Here is a 20,927-nt window from a genome sequence, read left to right on the forward strand (position 1 = left end):
GGGAGGGTATCAAGAAGTAATGATAGGTCACCTGCCACTATGACACATCTCTAATCTGAAAATTTATATAGTGAATAAGTAGATATAAATGAACTGGAATCAGACCTTACCCACTTTGGCATTTTCCCCCCATCTGGGTCATGATGGTGATATTGCAGAACAATAACAGTGACAACAACTGAAAGGCCAACAATAATCATGGTGCTGGCAAAATACTGAGCTGCAAAAATAAACACATAATCAAGATATGTAAAATTATAGTGATATACAGGTGCTTCATACACCTATATAAACAGGTATTAATCTAAAGGAACACAGTTAAAATGGAAAACAAACCTGATTCTACACAAGCTACTTTTTAATGCATTTGGGAGAGATTTTTCAAAAGCAGAAAGAGTAGTCAGGCTCCAATCTCTCACTGATTTTTCAATGGGAGTTGGCAACTGTTATGTTCATAGCATATACATAGGGAAAATAGATAAAAGAATTAAATATTCTTCCTGTAAAGTTGCGGCATAACACTGCTTTATTCCTTAACACCCATGAACCAAACCCAGAGAGCGACAAAACAGGCTGCTCCCTAAAGCAAGGCAGAGCTTAGTCCACTGACAGCATAAGAGACATATCAGACTCTTCCTTAGAGAGCACTATACCCTGCAAGCAGGACCAGGAAACCCCTTACATATTTAAAGTGATAATGTGTAATTTTAACACTGTTTTTAATAAAACATAAGCACCAGACTCTTTTTAGTGCCTTTGAAAATCTCCCCTTTCGTTATTGTTATCATCATTATTAGTTAGTTGGTTAATATCAGAGAGAGTGGTTGGGGTTTTCTGCTTATATATCAATTGCCATGTGGAGGAACTGTAATGAAAAATTTCCTCTCCCCCTTCCAGAGTATATTTCAATCTGCTGTTTTATAGACCCCTCGCTTACTGTGTTCCAAGACGCAACAACTGCATACTCCAAAGAAAATTCTTTGGCATTATCCCCAGTGATGTCCCATTTGTTTTCTTTATTTTGATCCAGATCTTCCAGCAGACCAGAGGACTCAAAAAATATGTAAGAAACCAGAGAAACCCCCCCACAAGAGGACCCTGCTTATGACAAACTTCACTGGATGCCAAGGTAGTAAGAGAGGAAACTACTATGAGTGGATAGGAGGCCTGCAGTGATCAAACCCTTCAGCAAGCAAACCCTTCAGCAAGCACCCTGCCTGCTCTGCAGTGTCTCCTACCCCCAAGTGAGTGTTTTCTCACCCAAATGTCCCTATGTTACCACCACTGCGCCTTTGTGCTCCCCCAGCACATGTTCCATAACCATTCTCATTGTCCCCCTAGTGTGCTCCCTATTTTCCTCCCAATATACGTTCCCCCAGAAGGAGTGGTAAGCAGCCTCGATTCCCACTAAAATCATTGCTCTGCACCATGCAGGATCAGTCCTAAACATCTCTGATTCAACTGCACACAAATCATACACTTTCTAAATGTGCCTTATTTTTGGCCTTGAAGTGATTTAATTACAACTTGTCTGATTTAAAAAAAGAGAGAGAAAGAAAGAGAGAGAGAATAAATTGAAGTTACCTATTAATGGCACAGAATCTGATGTTGCTGGCATAATTTCTGCCACAAGTAGCATAAAGACAGTAAGAGACAATAAAACTGTTATACCTGAAAGATAAACATGAAGTACAGAATTAGGACAGCAGCTTATCAGGTAATTGCTATCCACTAAAGAACAGATTTGAAGAAGTGCTGTGTGAAATTTATTCTCACAATCATACCCTTACACTGATTGTACTCAATCCTGTTCTCTTTTGATACTACTTTAAAAACTCCCATTTTAGAGGGTAGAAATCTTGCCAAACTAGTTTAATTTTTTCTAAATCTGTGTTTTTGATATATCTGATACAAAAGCCTTCGTGATTAGGTCCCAGTTTTTGTGCACTTGTACAAATGTAGAAGCTGGACCTAATAATTTCTTTTTGGCCTTGTTAAACCTTGCTAGACTAATACAGCACTGTTCACTTCGCATCACTGTCCAAGGGATTTGATAAAATATGACAAATTAAAGTACTTTTTGTTTTATGTTCCATCACCCCTTTTGAAAAGTTCACGAGGGAGTCTTTTGTTTTGAGCTTTCAATAACTTGATACAGTATGTGATGTGCTGATCAATAGGTTTGGAAGACATGAAGCTAAAAAGTACAGTAGTTAATCCCAGAAAACAGAAATTGCCCTGGGAGAGAGACTGATGTTCTCTCTGAAATTAGCAGTTGATCTCTGAGAGTTGCTTGCTCTAAGCAGTTCTGATACTGATTTCTGGATTTTGATTTTTGTTGCTCACTGATTTGCCCCTCTGAATATGACTCAGCTGTTGTCCTGATAGGATCTCAGGATTAGGTTTGCACAGAGGGAACCACTGTCAGCTGGAAAGGGACTGAAGGACAGGATAGCGCATCCTAAAAATTCAGAGGGTAGTCAGAAGTCAAGGGCTAGGGAAGCTGGTTCTGAAATCCAAGAGAAACATACACTAAACATTAAAATGGCACTTGTGCAGAGATGCCCAGTTTACATTCTGTCTTTTGAACAACCATTTTCATTAAATAGAAATTAATACATTTGTTATGTCCAAATTGGTGGTGTAAAATTTCATAAAATATTTAGCAGCTACCTTAACTATCGTGTATCAAAAAGATTCCAGTTTATCCACTCCCCACAATCCAACATTTAGCCATACATTTACAAAAAGAAGATGGCCTCACCACTAAAATATTTAAATGGAAGGAGCCCAACTTTTTCAAAAGGATGCAAAGGGTGACTCCTGGCTCTTAATGTATCACTTACTAGTAAGAGGAATATAGACTGAAAATAATGCCAGACTAAAATGCCAAAATACATGTTCTTTCCAACATAACCTTTATTCAGTGAAATTATTTTTCCCTCCAGCACATAAGTGTCAAACAGTAGCTCTATTTGTAATACAGGATTATACAGTTAAACATTGTAATGCTACTTGTATGTTTTTGTTGTTTATGTAACTCCTAGCTCCACCCTAACTAGTAGTATGACCTATTCTTTCATATCTTTGCTAAGATACCACCGTAAGAGATGCTTTAAAAACACCTACATACTTTTTATTAGATAGAAATGCAGCAAGACAGACAAACTTTTTCCCTGAGCATGCTGAGGCTATCTAGCTACATTGAAATCAGAAGACTCTTATAGAGCCAACTTTTAAAATACTTGGTAATGTGTTTACCTAGTGAGATCTTCTCTCCTGAGTCAGCCGGAAGCAGAAAAACTAATAGGGCAAGTGCAGATATCAGCACGCAAGGAATGAGAAGATTGAGTCCATAATACAGAGTCCTACGTCTCATAGTCACTGTGAATGTCACATCTGGGTAAGGTTCTTTACAACATTCATAAAAACTCTCACTCCTCTTCCCAGGAACTCCTGCACAGGAAAAAAAACAGGGAGAAAAGCAGAAACTAATCTGCATATAACCTATGTTAATGTAGAAGCTACATTTAGACAAAAGCCTCCAAGTATCTTCTGTGAAGTCCCACAGCAATTAAAATGTTCCTCTTCAATGCCAATTCTCCTCTCTGTTACATGACCAAAATTAGGTAATAAAGAATCTGAGTCAAAAAGGTTTTCAATGAACTTGCAATGATCAGAGTTCTCTCAGTGCCTCATAGAATCATAGAATATCAGGGTTGGAAGGGACCTCAGGAGGTCATCTAGTCCAACCCCCCGCTCTAAGCAGGACCGATCCCCAACTAAATCATCCCAGCCAGGGCTTTGTCAAGCCTGACCTCAAAAACCTCTAAGGAAGAAGATTCTACCACCTTCCTTGGTAACGCACTCCAGTGTTTCACCACCCTCATAATGAAAAAGTTTTTCCTAATATCCAACCTAAACCTCCCCCACTGCAACTTGAGACCTTTACTCCTTGTTCTGTCATCTGCTACCACTGAGAACAGTCTAGATCCATCCTCTTTGGAATCACCTCTCAGGTAGTTGAAAGCAGCTATCAAATCCCCCCTCATTCTTCTCTTCTGAAGACTAAACATCCCCAGTTCCCTCAGCCTCTCCTCATAAGTCATGTGTTCCAGTCCCCTAATCATTTTTGTTGCCCTTTGCTGGACTCTCTCCAATTTATCCACATCCTTCTTGTAGTGTGGGGCCCAAAACTGGACACAGTACTCCAGATGAGGCCTCACCAATGTCAAATAGAGGGGAACGATCACGTCCCTCGATCTGCTGGCAATGCCCCTACTTATACATCCCAAAATGCCATTGGCCTTCTTGGCAACAAGGGAACACTGTTGACTCATATCCAACTTCTCGTCCACTGTAACCCCTAGGTCCTTTTCTGCAGAACTGCTGCCGAGCCATTCAGTCCCTAGTCTGTAGCGATGCATGGGATTCTTCTGTCCTAAGTGCAGGACTCTGCACTTGTCCTTGTTGAACCTCATCAGATTTCTTTTGGCCCAATCCTCCAATTTGTCTAGGTCCCTCTGTATCCTATCCCTACCCTCCAGCGTATCCACCACTCCTCCCAGTTTAGTGTCATCTGCAAACTTGCTGAGGGTGCAATCCACACCATCCTCCAGATCATTTATGAAGATATTGAACAAAACCGGCCCCAGGACCGACCCCTGGGGCACTCCACTTGATACCGGCTGCCAACTAGACATGGAGCCATTGATCACTACCCATTGAGCCCGACAATCTAGCCAGCTTTCTATCCACCTTATAGTCCATTCATCCAGCCCATACTTCTTTAACTTGCTGGCAAGAATACTGTGGGAGACCATGTCAAAAGCTTTGCTAAAGTCAAGGAACAACACGTCCACTGCTTTCCCTTCATCCACAGAGCCAGTTATCTTGTCATAGAAGGCAATTAGATTAGTCAGGCATGACTTGCCCTTGGTGAATCCATGCTGACTGTTCCTGATCACTTGCCTCTCCTCTAAGTGCTTCAGAATTGATTCCTTGAGGACCTGCTCCATGATTTTTCCAGGGACTGAGGTGAGGCTGACTGGCCTGTAGTTCCCAGGATCCTCCTTCTTCCCTTTTTAAAAGATGGGCACTACATTAGCCTTTTTCCAGTCATCTGGGACCTCCCCCGATCGCCATGAGTTTTCAAAGATAATGGCCAATGGCTCTGCAATCACATCTGCCAACTCCTTTAGCCTCCACCGTCTTCATATGTTCTTCACCTTTTATCTTTTTTTCCACCACATTTAAAATGCCACTGTCTCAGACCTTCATAGCATGTACCAATCCACTGCTTGCTAACCCTAACATGTAGCTTTTTTTTTTTAATATATCTACAAAGAATGCTGGTTCATGTGTCTGCCAAGGATCTGTTAGTAAATGGACTGATGGATCAGCATGCATTTGTACTGGTACTTGCTACCTGAGCTGTGTACATTTTTACGATCTGAAAAAAAAGACAAGGGGCCTGATCATCATTTACACAAAGGTCCTTTTATACTGATCTACCTTTCCATCCACTTTAAAGCCCCTTTACATTCCCAAAGTACAGAGTGTAAATGAAAATCAGGTCCAAGGAGCTTACCTACTAGATCCCACTCTCCATTTGAAATGTATCCAGATATATCTGCTTCTTGCATTTGTAAGTCCAAGGACCATCCACCATAGGTCCAGGATCCAAACTTCAGATTACACTTCTGAACATCAAATGGAAACCAGCGCACATCTATGTAGCAGGAGCTCTTGAATATGCCTAGAGTTTAAATAGAACCAAAAAAAAATCTATAGAAATGCTTGTTTCACATACTGTTTCATCTGTTTTTGTAAATGATCCCTGTTACACACTGCAGCTGTCCAGTACTTACTCTGAGAGTATGTCTACACAGCAAAGAAAATCCCGCAGTTGGCCTGTGCCAGCTGACTTGGGTTCGCAGGGCTGCAGCCCAAGCCCAGAAGCGTACACAGCAATGAAACAGCCCCGTAGTCCGAGCCACGTGAGCCTGAATCAGCTGCCATGGTCCAGCAGCAGGTTTTTCTTTGCTGTGTAGACAGACCGTAAAAGTACACTTAATATACCTCAAGAAGTGAAAAGGAAGACAATTCAAACTTACTATAGTAATAGATTTGCAGAATCTATATATTGATTATATACCTCCTTTCACTGAATTGCATCGGTCACTTCTCTACTTCTCTTTTCCTGGTGTTACTATTCTCTTCATGATGTGGCTGGGATGGGATTTCTGTTACTAAATATAATGAGAGGCCCTGCAAGATGATTTACTGTCTTTTAAGATTTACATAACATTGGCTCATTCCTTTCAAGAAGGCTAACCTCTATTTGTTGCGTTTATTGTATAAAACGATGGACAAAGTTAAACATGACAGATCAAGGACCCATCACTCAGCACCTTGAAAGATCAAGTCCATAAACACCAATTGGAGCTTCCTATGAGCAGAAGGGTAGGAGACTCCATGGACCATACCTAGGACCGCAGTACATTTAATTTACCTGGGAAGCACTTGGATGCTACAGGGATGGGCACTCTATAAGACCCCAAGTTAGACAGAAGAAACCTGATTCTAAGAATTATATTCTAGGGAACAGAAATAGCACCAGGTGTCCAATCAAACACGGATCACTATGTTTCAAAAATGAAATAAAAGCATTCTCAGGAATGAGCTACAGACCAAAAGCTGTTCTGAGAAAGTGTTTGGTGCATCATTTCAAATAGCAAATCCATCCAAGAAATTAGTAAACTATTTACTATAAGAATGAATTCATGAACAGAAGCGCCAAATTCATGGAATAAATTAATCATGTTTAATTATTCCCTCAGCCTCAGGAAACAATATTTTTGTATGTCAAAGGGTCATGTGATTTTTATTTCTATTCATACTTCCATACTTCTGAAACCATAAATTGATACAGTAACTCCTCGCTTAACGTTGTAGATATGTTCCTGAAAAATGCTACTTCAAGCGAAACGATGTTAAGTGAATCCAATTTTCCCATAAGAATAAATGTAAATAGGGGGGATTAGGTTCCAGGGAAAACATTTTTGCCAGACAAAAGACCACACACACACACACACACACACACACACACACACACACAGAGTATACGTTTTAAACAAACAGTTGTTTGTACACAGCAATGAAGAGTGTGAAGTTTGGTTGAGGTGGCTAAGTCAGAGGACGGAAGAGGGTGGGATATTTCCCAGGGAATGCCTTACTATTAAATGATGAACTAGCACTTGGCTGAGCTCTCAAGGGTTAACATATTGTTGTTAATGTACCTCACACTCTACAAGGCAGCACGAATGGAAAGAGAGGAAGACAGCATGGCAGAGAGAGACAGACACACGTGTGAGAGAGAGAGAGGCACGCATTACCCCTTTAAGTTTGCTGACCCTACTCTGAGTACATTGCCTTTTTAAGTAGATCAGCAAGTTGAGACAGCAGCTGCTGCCAGCAAGCTCCCTCCATCCTAAACCCCGTCGTCATCCCCCTGCTCTGTGGAGATAAGGTGCAGGAGCAGGGGGAGGGGGATATCCTGACATTAGCACCCTTCTTCCCCCCACCTCTGCACAGCAAGCAGAAAGCTCCTGGGAGCAGCTCCAAGGCAGAGGGCAGGAGCAGCACCCGGCAGTGAGGGGAGGGACAGCTGAACTGCCAGCAATTGGTAGCTTGCTGGGCAGCTGCTGCACAGGGAACTTAGGGGAGCGGGGAGTTGCTAGAGGGCTGCTGGTCCACCCTGGTTCCAAGCCCCCACCAGCTCGCTCCAACGGCTAAGGTAAAGCAGGCGGCTGCTAAACAACGTTGTAAGGGAGCATTGCGCAAGTTTAAACGAGCATGTTCCCTAATTGATCAGCAACGTAACAATGTTAACCAAGACGATTTTGAGTGAAGTGTTACTGTAATAGGAAATGGGGCTAAACCAGTGATATGACAAAGGATTTATATCATTGCAATTGATAATTTTTTTTTGTATGGTGGTATCCATGCAAGATTGTGTTCTTAAATAATGCATACATAATTACAGGTACATATGTGTAATTTATATAGTTTTAAATCTAGCAAACAGGTACTATCTAGATTTATATGGCGTATGAAAGAGTTTATATCCAAACTATGAGATGACTTCATATATGAGTAGGCAAGAGCTATTACATGAAAACAATCTACTTCTTACCTGGGGGCAGGTATTGGCAGTGTCCTGAAGAATTGACCAAAACATTGGTATGAAATGTCGCATCAAATCGCTCATCAGCACTAGAATGGGAGGGAAGAAGACCTGAATTACACTCTTTGATGGAATCAATGAGGTCTTAAAGAATTGCAGTATTCTTACAAAATTTGGATTTCCCCTACCCTCCCAAACCAAAAACCTCTTGATTGTATTCTCCTCTAACTCCAACTTTGTCCCAATGTCATGTACCTGACTTCAGTGAAGTTACTCCCAGTAAACACAGCTGCAAATCAACAGTTAATCATCTCATTTGCTCACTCGCTGATCAACTGGTGTAAGTCTAGATTAATTACCATGGCATCGTGTGATTTATTTCCCAAATTGAAACCAGCCCTTCCCCAAAATCCTAGCGGAACTGTACAAGGAGATCTGGTCTCCTCTTGTTGCCAGCAGCATATAACTTTCATTAGCATTAAGAGGAGTTAATGAACATTGAGAGGATTTATGACCAATTTCTCCCCCTTGCCTGCCCCCAATACAATTACAGACTACTTTTCGTCAGTGAAAAGACTATTTAGTATATCTTAAAGTCTGGTCAATCCCCACTGACATCAACAGGCGTCTTCCATTCACTCTGTGGTCACCAGATCAAACTCTGAGTATTTAACTCAGAATCGACAAACCAGGAGGCTGGTTAACTAAAATCAGACCTTATTATTGTTTCATCTTTTAATCTAATAGTGCTGTGAAATAATTACTATTAGTTCTGTTTGTAATGCCTTAGATCAGAGGCCATCAACCGGTCAATCGTGCTCAACTGGTCCATCCTGGAGCCTCTGACAGTCGATCACAATCTCCAGCCGCTAAAAGTCTGGTGCGCAGCGAGGCTAAGGCAGGCTCCCTGCCTGCCTTGGCCATGCACAACTCCCGAAAGCAGCCAACCCACCCCTGAGGCCCCGGGGGAGTGGGGAGGCAGTGGTTTCCCTCTGCATGCTGCTCCTGCCTGGAATAGGGAACTGTGGCCAATGGGAGCTGGAGTGGGGAGGGGCAGTGCCTGCAGAGAGGGGCAGCATGCAATGCCACGGGCTGCAGGGGGTGTGATGGCCGCTCCCAGGTACATTGTAGGGGCAGGGCAGGCAGGGAGCCTGCCTTAGCCCTGCTGCGCTGCTGACCAGGAGCTGCCCGACAAGGAAAGTGCCTCCCAGCAGGAGCCCGCACCCCAACCTCCAGCCCTGAGCCCCCTCCTGTACCCCAACCCCCTCCCATACTCCAAACCCCTCAACCCCCTTCCCCAGCCCAGTGAAAGTGAGTGAGGGCGGTGGGGGGGGCCTCAGGGAAGGGGCAGAGTAGATCCTGAGTTGCACTTAAATTCAAAAAGTGATCTTGTGCATAAAAAGGTGGGAGTCCACTGCCTTATATTATCAGTATAGATGCAACTATTATTAAGACTAGGAATGAATTAGCTTCTTTCCTTTGTTTTAAAATGTTGCTTAATTGCATATTTGTGTGTGTACAAAAAAAAATCAATTATTGTCAAGTGATATCTCAAATACATTTGGCCTGGTATGAGGACGTTCTATAGCTTGTGTATACAGGAGGTCGATCTAGATGGTCACAGTGTTCCCTTTTGGCCTTGGACTCTGTCATTAATGATTTTCTTAGGTGATACACATGCTAGAAGCTGCTATATGTAACATATATTAAAATGAACCAAAACCAAACCAACCCAAAAAACCCACTTTCTGTTCCTGAGACAAAAGTGTAATGGATTAACTGCCTTAATTCTATTTGTTATCAACAGAGATTTTTAACTAGTCATAACAGCAAATAGCTACGTATTGTTTACTGTTTGGGCTGGTTTCAGGCCTCCTCCTTTTTTCAGCCTCTTAAATGAATTTGGGGTGATTGGACTGATGGGTATTTGGTTTGTGCCATGTCTTTTTGTTTGTAAATCATGTATGTGTGTGTAACTGATATATTTTAAAAATCGTGAAGTGAGGAACTGCTGTACAATCCCGATTCTGAGGCAGCTCTCAACTCATGATATTTCCAGATGTTTGGGATGCTCTAGTGATATGGTCTGTAAAAGTATCACCTGAATGGAACGTCTTACAAGGGTTTGGGGTGAGACTTTCCTATTGCCAGTGTCCCACAGGGGATTCTTTTGTTCTATATATGTGCAGTACCGTAGTACTCTGCTGGTAAGTAACCCTAACCCTAAGTAACATCCACCACTCGTTTACACTAAAATCATCCCATTTGGGTAAGAATTTTTGGCACTATCAAAAACAAACCAGAAGCTTGGTGTAGACAGCTTGGGTATAGGGTCTCCTAGCTGTGGACCTGCACATGAGAAAATCCCAGAAAATACAGGTGAAATTAGTCTGGGCCATGAGGAAATGCTGCCAGCCCCTCTTGAGACACTGAAAATAGGTGACAGCACCCTCAGTCATCTGTCTCCAAGACACAGTCTGTGCTTTTAGCTCATTAAGACACCCAAGTTATCTACAGGATGGTTTGAAATTGACCAGGCTCTGATCTCCCTGCCTATTAGCAGTTTAGGTTCTTCTCAACTTCAAAAACAGCATCAGCAAAGTAGGCTTTGGATCTGAGCTAGGGTGAAGGTACAATATTCATGAGTCTGGTGGAAAATAAATTGCACTGAAGAAAAAACTACATGAAAGGAACTGAAACCAATTAATAAAGCTAAATTAAGAGAAAGTAGAGAAGAAAGAACACCCAAACTTCAGCAAAAAAGGGAAAGAACTGGAATGCTGAATGAAAAATTGTGAGAAAAATGAATTAGGAAGCAGCACTAGCAGCAAAAGAACGTGTATCCCTATTTTAAATCCTCTTTTCCCATTAATTTCTACCAGTCCATTCTATTCCCAAGCCTAGTTTTTCATCGTGTTTTCAGTATTGTGACATATCAATCATGTCTGTGTAAAATGGATTCTTCATTTTTTGTGTCGTTCAGCACTTACTGTGGGTCCACTTAAAGCAATTGAGAGTTATAAGCACTCATCGCTTTTCAAAATCCAACCAGTTATTTAGGTGCTTAATTTTAGGTACCCAAGTTTGGCTACATTTCTTCCATCTACAACATCCCAATATAGGGCTTCAGCCTGAGGACCAGATTTTCAAAAGTGTTTAGGCACCTAAAGATACAGAGTGGCATGTGATGGAATTCTCAAAAGAGCCTAAGCAGGTTAGGTGCTTAATGGCCATTGGTTTAAATTGAAGTTAGGCACCTAAATTGCTTAGTTACTAGCTACATCTGTAGGCACCTAAATGCCTTTGAAAATCTGGCCCCTTGTGCATTCAACTCCCACTGTCTACCTAATTACGACATAGCACTCAACACCATAGTATCTGAATGCCTTTACTTTAATGGTACTTAAGGACATTCAGCACCTCACAGGATTGTACCTTTAACCCCTAGTAAACTATTCCAGAGTACTCTAAAGAAAGAGGACCCAAATATTTGGCCTACTTTGCTGCATAGTTCTGTGTTTGAAAAACTAAAAGTAAAGCATTCATCATTTTAGAGTTGGTTACTTTGTACTTCAATTTTTTCCCCCTCAAAGTTTCCTTTGACTCTTTACTATTAATATTATCTTAACGCTTTTAAAAATGTATCCAACTATTGATGATTGAAGCAGGAAGGACCAAGGACACAGTTGGAAACGTAAGAGGTATTGTCAGTGAGTACAAATGCAGAATTAGGAAGGGCTGTGGATTGAGGGGTATTAAGAAGGACAAGGGTGCATAAGGAAAGGGTTTGAGTCTAAAAGACTCTAAGGCCTGGTCTACACTGTGGGGGGGGGGGTCGATCTAAGATACGCAACTTCAGCTACGAGAATAGCGTAGCTGAAGTCGACGAATCTTAGATCGACTTAGAATCACTTACTTCGCGTCCTCGCAGCGCAGGATCGACAGCCGCCACAACCCCATCGACTCTGCTTCCGCCTCTTACCGTGGTGGAGTGCTGGAGTCGACGGCAGAGCAATTGGGGATCGATTTATCACATCTACACTAGATGCGATAAATCGATCCCTGATAGATAGATCACTACCCGCCAATCCGGCAGGTAGTGCAGACATGGCCTAAAACAGCAAATGCTCCATAATTGAAACTGAGGATGAGAGGAAGCCGTGTGCCCTTCTAGCACAGACCCACCAAGCAATACTAAGAAGCTATCTTTATTGCATGCATTGTTTTTAAAAGGCAAAACAGAATTATTTTGTATATACCATAGATCGAAGCATTGATTTTGTACAGTACTGCAATTTAGGTGAGATATTCCAATGATGATTGGCCATTGCATTCAGAGGCACCAACTCCATGGGTGCTCCGGGGCTGGAGCACCCACGGGGAAAAATTAGTGGGTGCTCTGCATTCACTGGCAGCCAAATTCCCACCCCACCCCCCCCCCGGCCCCATCACCTCCTCCCCTGCCTCCTCCCAGTGCTTGTGCTGCCAAACAGTTGTAGCAAGCTCTGGGAGGGAGGGGGGGCTGGGATTTGGGGAAGGAGTCGAATAAGGACAGGAACGGGGTGGAGTTGGGGCAGGGACTTTGGGGAAGGGGTTGGAATGGGGGAGGGAGGGAGTGGGGGGGTTGAAGAAGTCAGTGCCTATGATTGCATTGATATATTTTTGAATACTGTAACTCAGTGTGGTCATGGAACAAGGCAAGAAGTGTTTGATTACTAGGTAGATATTCTCTAACCACTGTTTAGTGCCGGTAATTAATATATTAAAAGAAATAATTCTGAATAATTTGCAAAACAGAGAAAAGAGATCTGCAAGAGTAATTTAATCAACTGTAGTTACATTGTTTCAAGTTCTGAACAGAAAGTTTACCATATTAAACAATGTATTTGTCAGTGTCTTTGAAACAAATTAATGTGAAGGCTGAAGACAGCGACAGAGCTAAATTTTGCAACTGTGATGTGCATGGATATTGGTTAGAGAATGTGTTTCCAGAGAAATGAAAGCAGAAGATGCAACTCATTCACTTTAAAAGAAAAAAGGCCCAGTTCTGCACTCCGTACTGTTCGATCATATTAAAGAAGTTCTGTATTAAAATCACAAATGAGTTTGATTCCCCAGAGTTTAAATTCCAGGGTATAACTAATTAAGAGGTCTCTTGGGTTTTGATACTGTTTCTCTCCCTCTCTGTGTGAAACGTGCAAGCTGCTAATTGTGTTAGTACATCCTAAGACAGAGTCTGTTCTCAAAGCAATACTTTGTAACAACAGAAACAGCACACAGAGACTCCCCGCCCTTTTGTTGTATTTATTTCGCTTTGTTAACAATTGTGACTAAAATAGAGATAGAGGATGTATGTGGATGGATCCTTGGTGTGGATAATAACTGAATGACCAGGGAGGTGCCGGCCTAAGAATCCAGTGTCCATCGGCCGAAGAAGGCTTCAAGTGGAAACAACGAGAGGACCCCCGGAGGGCAGACTGGAATCCACCCAACAGCCTCAAGGATGGGAGAACCAAAGAACAAGATAACATCTGGCAGCACGGAGCCGTCAGGAACGTGCCATCTGCTGATTGGTTCAGCAACAGCATGATGAAACAATTCCCATAGACTGGCATAGGAAGAAATTCCTATAAAAATGGACTCTAGAAAGTGAGAACTTTGGGGTCTGATTCTGCAAACCAACTTCCAGGAGCATCAGATGAGCATCTGACAAGGCCCTGCTCCCTCCTCGTGTCCAGGCCACCTGGCCAGTGGCTTGGCATGAACAACTCTAAGGCTGGTAACTATGATAACAACCTTGCAGAACCTGTGTGTGTATGAATGAATAAATATGAAATTGAATGGAATGTTATAGCTATAACTAACTGCTTAGTATGATTCTTTCTGTATTCACAATAAATGTGGTATTTTGCCTTTTCCCCTTAAATAAGATCCTGCTGGTTTTTATTTACTGGTATAACACTACTGACATTAAATACTTACTCATGCAAGTAAATGCACTGACATCAGTAAGGGGTGCAGGCCAAGGCCCAAACTAATTAGAGTTAAAAACAAACATAACACTGTGTAACATGAGTGGAGACACTGAGGTACATAAAGGAATATTAACTTACTGGAACAGATTCTAGTCCTCTCCTGACCCAGAGACTGAGCCATGCACCACACAGTTATTCCCAGGTTTCAGAGTAGCAGCCATGTTAGTCTGTATTCGCAAAAAGAAAAGGAGTACTTGTGCCACAAGTACTCCTTTTCTTTTTACAGTTATTCCCGAGGATCTTAGCCTGCCCCTCTCCCCCCGATTTCTGGGAATTTTGCATAGGGTAAAATTTTCCAAAGCATCAAAGTGACTTAGGTGCTTAGTCGCATTTTCAAGAGAGACTTGGGTGCAGAATTCTGACTGAAAATCATCAGTGGGATATAGCCCTCTTATTGCTCTTTAGAAATGGGACTAAGGCACATTTGAAAATTCTACCCATAGTCGAGTTTTTAAATTGCTTTTTGAAGTGCAACGCTTCAAACTGAGATACGTTAGCTACCTAAAAACATGTTTTTCCTAATGAAGCTTCAGAACTTCATAACAGGGTATCATCATGATACGGACATAATGATATGTTCACATAGAGGGGTGCAGAAGAATCTGACAGTTTTTTAAGAGGTGCAGATACTGATTGGTATAAATTGAGGATGAAAGTGTTCTGGGCTTAAACACAAGGGCAGTTCTGACACAGAGTCATCTACTCAGAAAATTAATACATTTAATGCAGGGTAAACCTGTGGTGCACATTCCAGTGATGGGCTCCTAGGCAGCAGGCAAATGGCTAAAGAGCATACCCACATGTCACTGACTTTTAAGGTGCTATGTAAATTATCAGCTGCATTCACTGGCAGCCACTAAAGAGAACTTTCCGAGGTGGCTTTAGTTTGCATGTATGTGCAGCTAAAATAGAACACCAGGAATCAAGATTTACCATGGCTCAAACACAGGTCTCCTATTTGTACAGCAGACACAGAGTTGGACTTTATGCTATTTATCATTGCAAAAGGAAGTAAGTATGCAAATGTAATTATTACATTCACCCCCTCCATATTGGGACTGCAACACATACTCCATACGGTAGGCCTGCCCCACAGATGGCCATCCTTGGAGTAAGGGTGAAGGAGCAAATCTTTTGGTGCATGCAAGGGAGCTTGACTCCATACCAGCTCTGCCAAAGAGACTGCGGGAGGAGGGGAAGTTGGTAGTTTCCTAAAAGAGGAGATGGGGCTGTATTCAAACCCATGAAGGAGACGTGCATGAACCAAGGTCTGCAGTAGCAATCGTGGTGAAGCTGTGAAGCTGCCAATAGCGTGCCACTGACGTGATTTGGATTTTCTCTCCACCTAGCCCCTCACATAGTTGACTACATATTAAAATGTCTTTTGTACCCTGAAAGCAGATGGTGAAATTCTACAGAAAAAAATTATCACAGAGTAAAAAAAAGCTAAATTCTGTTATGAGACTTAATTAACATGGAATGATGAAAACAATGAAGTCAGAACATTGTAGCTGGAAAATAATAAGCACACCTCACTAATATGGGTGTGATAGTCTATACCATCATGTTCACCATTTTTGCAATACAGTACTATGATAAATTTGCACAAAGGCTGCCTTGGGAGGTATCATTTGAAATGTCATAATCTGCTGAATATAATTAGCCTGGTGAAATGTGTAGCAACACTATGTGTGAATTTAAAAGCTCCTTCTATATGATCATTACTGAAATAGGTTGTGACTCTGGGTAATGCCCACAAACCAGTTCTTCGCAGACAAAGACACACTGGCCCCAACCAGGAGTTACAACAACTATCAGCTGCTTAAGTGTCCAGTCTCCAGCAGGGGGAAGAGGTAAACAAGAAATTTACATTTCGTCACAGATATGGTCCAAAGTGCACATCCACAAGCAACTGCTTGTTGCCTGCACTCCAGCAGGGTGTGTGTGTGTGTGTTCAGTAGTGAGCTGGATAGTACAAGATGCACATTTCTGGGGGAATAAGGCTGGGACTAAGAAGTTGCTGGTGTTGCCCTATCCGTAATTCATGAGTGCCTGGTCAGGGTGTGCATGTATTTAATCAGGAGTGGATGTTCTGACAGAAAAGCAGTGTATAAAGCACCCAAGGCTAAAAAATTAAGGGGGCACAGCTGTTCAACAGTCCAGATTGTACCCTGGGGGATGTCACAATAGGGCAAGGCAACAAAACATTCTACTCTAACCCCCACTGCATCAGTCCAGGCAAAATTCTCACTGATGGCAATGAACAAAGGGAACTACTGAAATGGGCTCTAGGTGTTTAGGTACCATCTTCAGGACTGGCCACAGTTCATGTATCTACTTACAACCTAGAGACCATCAATAGTTAAAAGAACAGGAGTACTTGTGGCATCTTAGAGACTAACAAATTTATTAGAGTATAAGCTTTTGTGGGCTACAGCTCACTTCATCGGACGCATAGAATGGAACATATAGTAAGAAGATATATATATACATACAGAGAAGGTGGAAGTTGCCATACAAACTGTAAGAGGCTAATTAATTAAGATGCGATATTATCAGCAGGAGAAAAAAAACTTTTGTAGTGATACTCAAGATGGCCCATTTAGACAGTTGACAAGAGGCTATGAGGACATTAACATGGGGAAATAGATTCAATATGTGTAATGACCCAGCCACTCCCACAAAAGTTTATGCTCTAATAAATTTGTTAGTCTCTAAGGTGCCACAAGTACTCCTGTTCTTTTTGCGGATACAGCCTAACACGGCGGCTACTCTGAAACCTATCAATAGTTAAGGTACTATATAGCAGCTGAAATAAACTGTACTTCATACAGCAGGTAAATCATTTTAACATAACTTCTGTCAACCATACACCTCATTTGGAACCAGAAGTACACAATCACACAGCAGAGACCCAAAAAAGGGCAAATACAGTACTGCGTTAAATGTAAAACTACTAAAAAATTAAAGGAGAGCAGCATTTTTCTCCTGCATAGTAAAGTTTAAAAGCTGTATTAGGTCACTATGCATAGATTATCCAACCCCCTGCTCAAAGCAGGACCAATCCCCAATTTTTGCCCCAATCCCAAATGGCCCGCTCAGGGATTGAACTCACAACGCTGGGTTTAGCAGGCCAATGCTCAAACCACTGAGCTATCCCTCCCCAAATTCAGTTGTATACGTGTGAAAGAACAGCTATACCGTTTTTGTTCAGACTTATGAACATTTCAGAGTTATGAACACCCTCCATTCCCAAGGTATTCATAACTCTGGGGTTCTACTGTAGAAGTTTTAAAGAGAAATGAAGGCTTGCAGCTACTGTTAATAATAAATTGGCAAAGATTATATACACAGGCACAGTGGGCTGATAGTAAAGTTTACTGTAGCTGCAGTGAGCTTCCCTCCATTAGGATACAGCTACCAGTGAACATAGGTAAGGCTTGGGGAAATGGTTAAATATAAGCATAAATCAAAGTGAAGAAGCAGTCTAATATCTATGGCTTTAAATTTGCAGTTACAGCTACAAGTCCATATGTAAGTCAACAGGAAATGAAAGTACCTGTTTCAAAATACCATGCAATTATATGAGACAGTTGTGAGAAGACAATTACGCTACACTATCCACAATGGAAAAATTACACAAGAATAAGGATTATTTTTAAAATATAGTCAATTCAGTCAGGTAATTAAATGTCTGCCTGTAGGATTTTTTGTAATAAACATATGTACCAAATAGTATTAGTTTTCAGTAAAAGTGGTGTAAAAGTTAATGTACCAGGATTATAAAAACAACATGAATTAAGCATGACACTCAGAAGTAATGCAGACATCACATTCAACTTCCAGTTATATGAATTAGTGGTACATATCGTTATCATAAACAGTGTAAGTATTCACCAGTACTATCAAGTATAGCAACATTTTTCAAAAGTGGCCTCTAATTTTGGGTGCCCAGATACCTAGGTACTGATTTTCAGGAGTTGCTAGCACCCGCCTTGCCCACTGAGTGCTGTTGGTTTTGAGAGACCTCAGCATCTCTGTAAATAACCATTTTCCATGCCCAGCATGGGACAACGAAGTAGAGGTATCAAAAATTATGCCCAACATTTCAAAATCAGACTTAAAATAACTTTAGTTTGCATCACTGAATAGAGACAAAAAGCTATATATTAGTATGTTAGATATACTTGTCATACCTCATTGTATACATCAGTACACTTCCAAAAGTACAGATTTTAAGGCATGCATTTAAACATGTTAGTCACTGGTAGTCTGGACATGAATGAACAAATTGTCCACTTTTTGAGTTGCCATTTCACTGCTAGTCATGCATGAGAGAAAATGTAACGAGGATCAGGGACTGGAAAAGACACTCAAGGAAAAACTAATTTGCAGCAAAAGATATATTAAGCAAAATCAATGTTGTGAAAACACCTGTTCAGGTCACACGATGCTCCATCTTGTGAATGGAACATTTCAGGGATTTTTGTTTTAGGCTGATGTGTGGACAAGTGCAGTACTAATTACACTGCTTAAATTAGAAACAGCCACCTAATCCTGATAGCAATTACGCTAGGTATGGAGAACGCTTTAGCAGAATTCATCCTCAGTTTCCTCACTCATTTAATACTGAATGCAAAAGCACTCAAGCATGCTGTAAGCAGGGCAGCAATGTGGGCCCTAGAGAGATGCACTCAAGTGGTTGACAGTAAAGCCTTGTCACTATGTGCTGCTATAACAATATTGTGATTCAACAACACCTGCGACAATGACATTAATCATCTAGATGATTATCAAGTAGACAAGAGGGCAATGTAACTGCAACTGAGATATTGGATGCAACTACTGTATACAAAACTAGTGAAACAAACAATGCAGCTTCTGAAAGGGAGAAGGGAAATCTGGTTGTTACACACAGCAGGGGTGTGTTTAATCAGAAAACATATGGTGAAGACAGGAAACAAAATCACTAGAAGCCATCAGAAAAACAAAAGGGTCATATCATCTCCATGGACAAAGAATGATAGAAAAACCTCTTATCTAGCACATAAGAACCAGGAAAACAGATGTACAAAGCAGATATATTGTCTTTCCCTAAGCTGGGGAATTATACACCTACACCTGCAGCAGACTGCAGAAAAAGACAGGAAATTCGTGATTAAAGAGCAGCCATCTGTCAAAGCTTTAATATGGCTGCTTTGGTAGAAAGGGTGGCTAGCTAGTGGTGCCAAATGGCATTGCATATCCTAGAGGGCGTATACCTGGGGACTAGGAATGGGATTGGCTATGGCCATCCCAACCTGTGTATCACTTATGCCCAGCCCAAAAGCACACTTAAGGCAAAGCCAGCCAGTGCCGGAGGAAGCCATACGTTGCTGAACTGCTGCTCTACTGAGCATCCAGCAGACATTGTCCCTCCATATCACCCGTTGTACACCCCCTTGGCCCTCCAGAGCCATAATTTGGCCCTACAGGCAATTTAGCAATAATCTCAGGTGTGACTGCATTAACCATAATTTTAAAAGATATGACAGGCTAAATTCTGCTCTTTGTTACACCTCCTATGAGCTACTGATTTCAGTGGGACTGCAGGAACACTACTAAGGCTAGAATTTGGCCCAGGATAGCCACACTACAATTGATCGGATTGGGTGTCTCCCCTGTTTAAAAAAAAAAAGTATGTAGTCAATGGGGCAGGTTTTGGTATTTACATTGGTATAACTAAGCAATGCCATTGACTTCCTCAAGGTTCCTCCATAGTTACAATGGCGTATCCAGGCTCAAAATCTAGTCTTATGCTGCCATGCTGCCAATTTGCTACAGCAATTTTTGATGTATCTGTGGGATGGGAAGAGGGCTAAAGAGGCCAGACGATGCCTTTAAACTAAAGTGAGATTCTGCTACTCATTAAAACACTTTTAATAAAAATATTCAGGAACATAGGAATTGCCAGCCCAGATCAGCCCCCAGGTCCAGCTAGTCCAGAATCCTGTCTCTGATTGTGGCCAACACCAGATGTATTGGTGTAAGACACACTCCCTCCTGCCCCCCTGGCCCGCACCCCACCCCCGATGGCAGATATGGGATAATCTGCCTCCTCACATAGTTCCCATCCTGATCACTAATACTGAAATACTGGCTTAAACCCTGAAGCAGGAGTCTTAACATCCTTCCAAAAATGTTATTTATCTTAATAAGGCTGGATATCACACTAAAATCACACTAAATTCTTGGTCTTAATTTCCTGTGGCCGAGAGTCCTAATTATGTGTTATAAGAAAAAGTATTTCCTTCTTAATCAGTTCTGAAATTGCTTCTTTTTAATTTAGTGGAACATGTTCTTGTGTTATGAGACAGAGTGTTTGCTGAATCTTCTGTAACTAACAGTTCAAGTCACTATATGAACTATCTGCAGTAGCTGAGTATTTATCTGCCTTCCTATAACTGTTATTTCTATTGCGGTTTTTTTTTTTTTTAATATGAAATGTTCCTTGGACTGTGAGTCACACAAGATATATAGGTTTTTGTCTGTTAAGTAAGAAGAGAGATCAGCATAAAAATTCATTGAAAGAAATAGAAATATGGACCTAATTTTTAGAACAGCCTCATCCCCAGCTTCCACTGGTGCATCCAAACTCTCACCTTGGAGCACTAAATAGGTTGTAAAAGAGGGTGAAGAGCTTGTTCATTTCAGCAACTGAAGTC

General features: G+C 41.5%; 1 protein-coding gene across 2 annotated transcripts in view; it reads right to left on the reverse strand.

Annotated features, from left to right (window-relative positions):
• LOC141995217 (neuronal acetylcholine receptor subunit alpha-7) overlaps positions 1–20,927 on the reverse strand; it is a 101,798-nt gene that overhangs the window by 3,418 nt on the left and 77,453 nt on the right. The window contains exons 5-9 of one of the 2 annotated variants that reach the window (XM_074966233.1): positions 8,198–8,277; positions 5,591–5,758; positions 3,262–3,456; positions 1,585–1,671; positions 111–220 (exon numbers count right to left, since the gene is read on the reverse strand). In XM_074966233.1, the coding sequence (XP_074822334.1) occupies positions 111–220; positions 1,585–1,671; positions 3,262–3,456; positions 5,591–5,758; positions 8,198–8,277 (640 nt within the window). Of the gene's footprint in view, positions 1–105; positions 221–1,584; positions 1,672–3,261; positions 3,457–5,590; positions 5,759–8,197; positions 8,278–20,927 lie in introns of both variants that reach the window. The other variant, XM_074966234.1, reaches the window with a different exon arrangement.

Source organism: Natator depressus, chromosome 10 (genome assembly GCF_965152275.1).
Source record: "Natator depressus isolate rNatDep1 chromosome 10, rNatDep2.hap1, whole genome shotgun sequence".
Classification (NCBI taxonomy): domain Eukaryota; kingdom Metazoa; phylum Chordata; order Testudines; family Cheloniidae; genus Natator; species Natator depressus.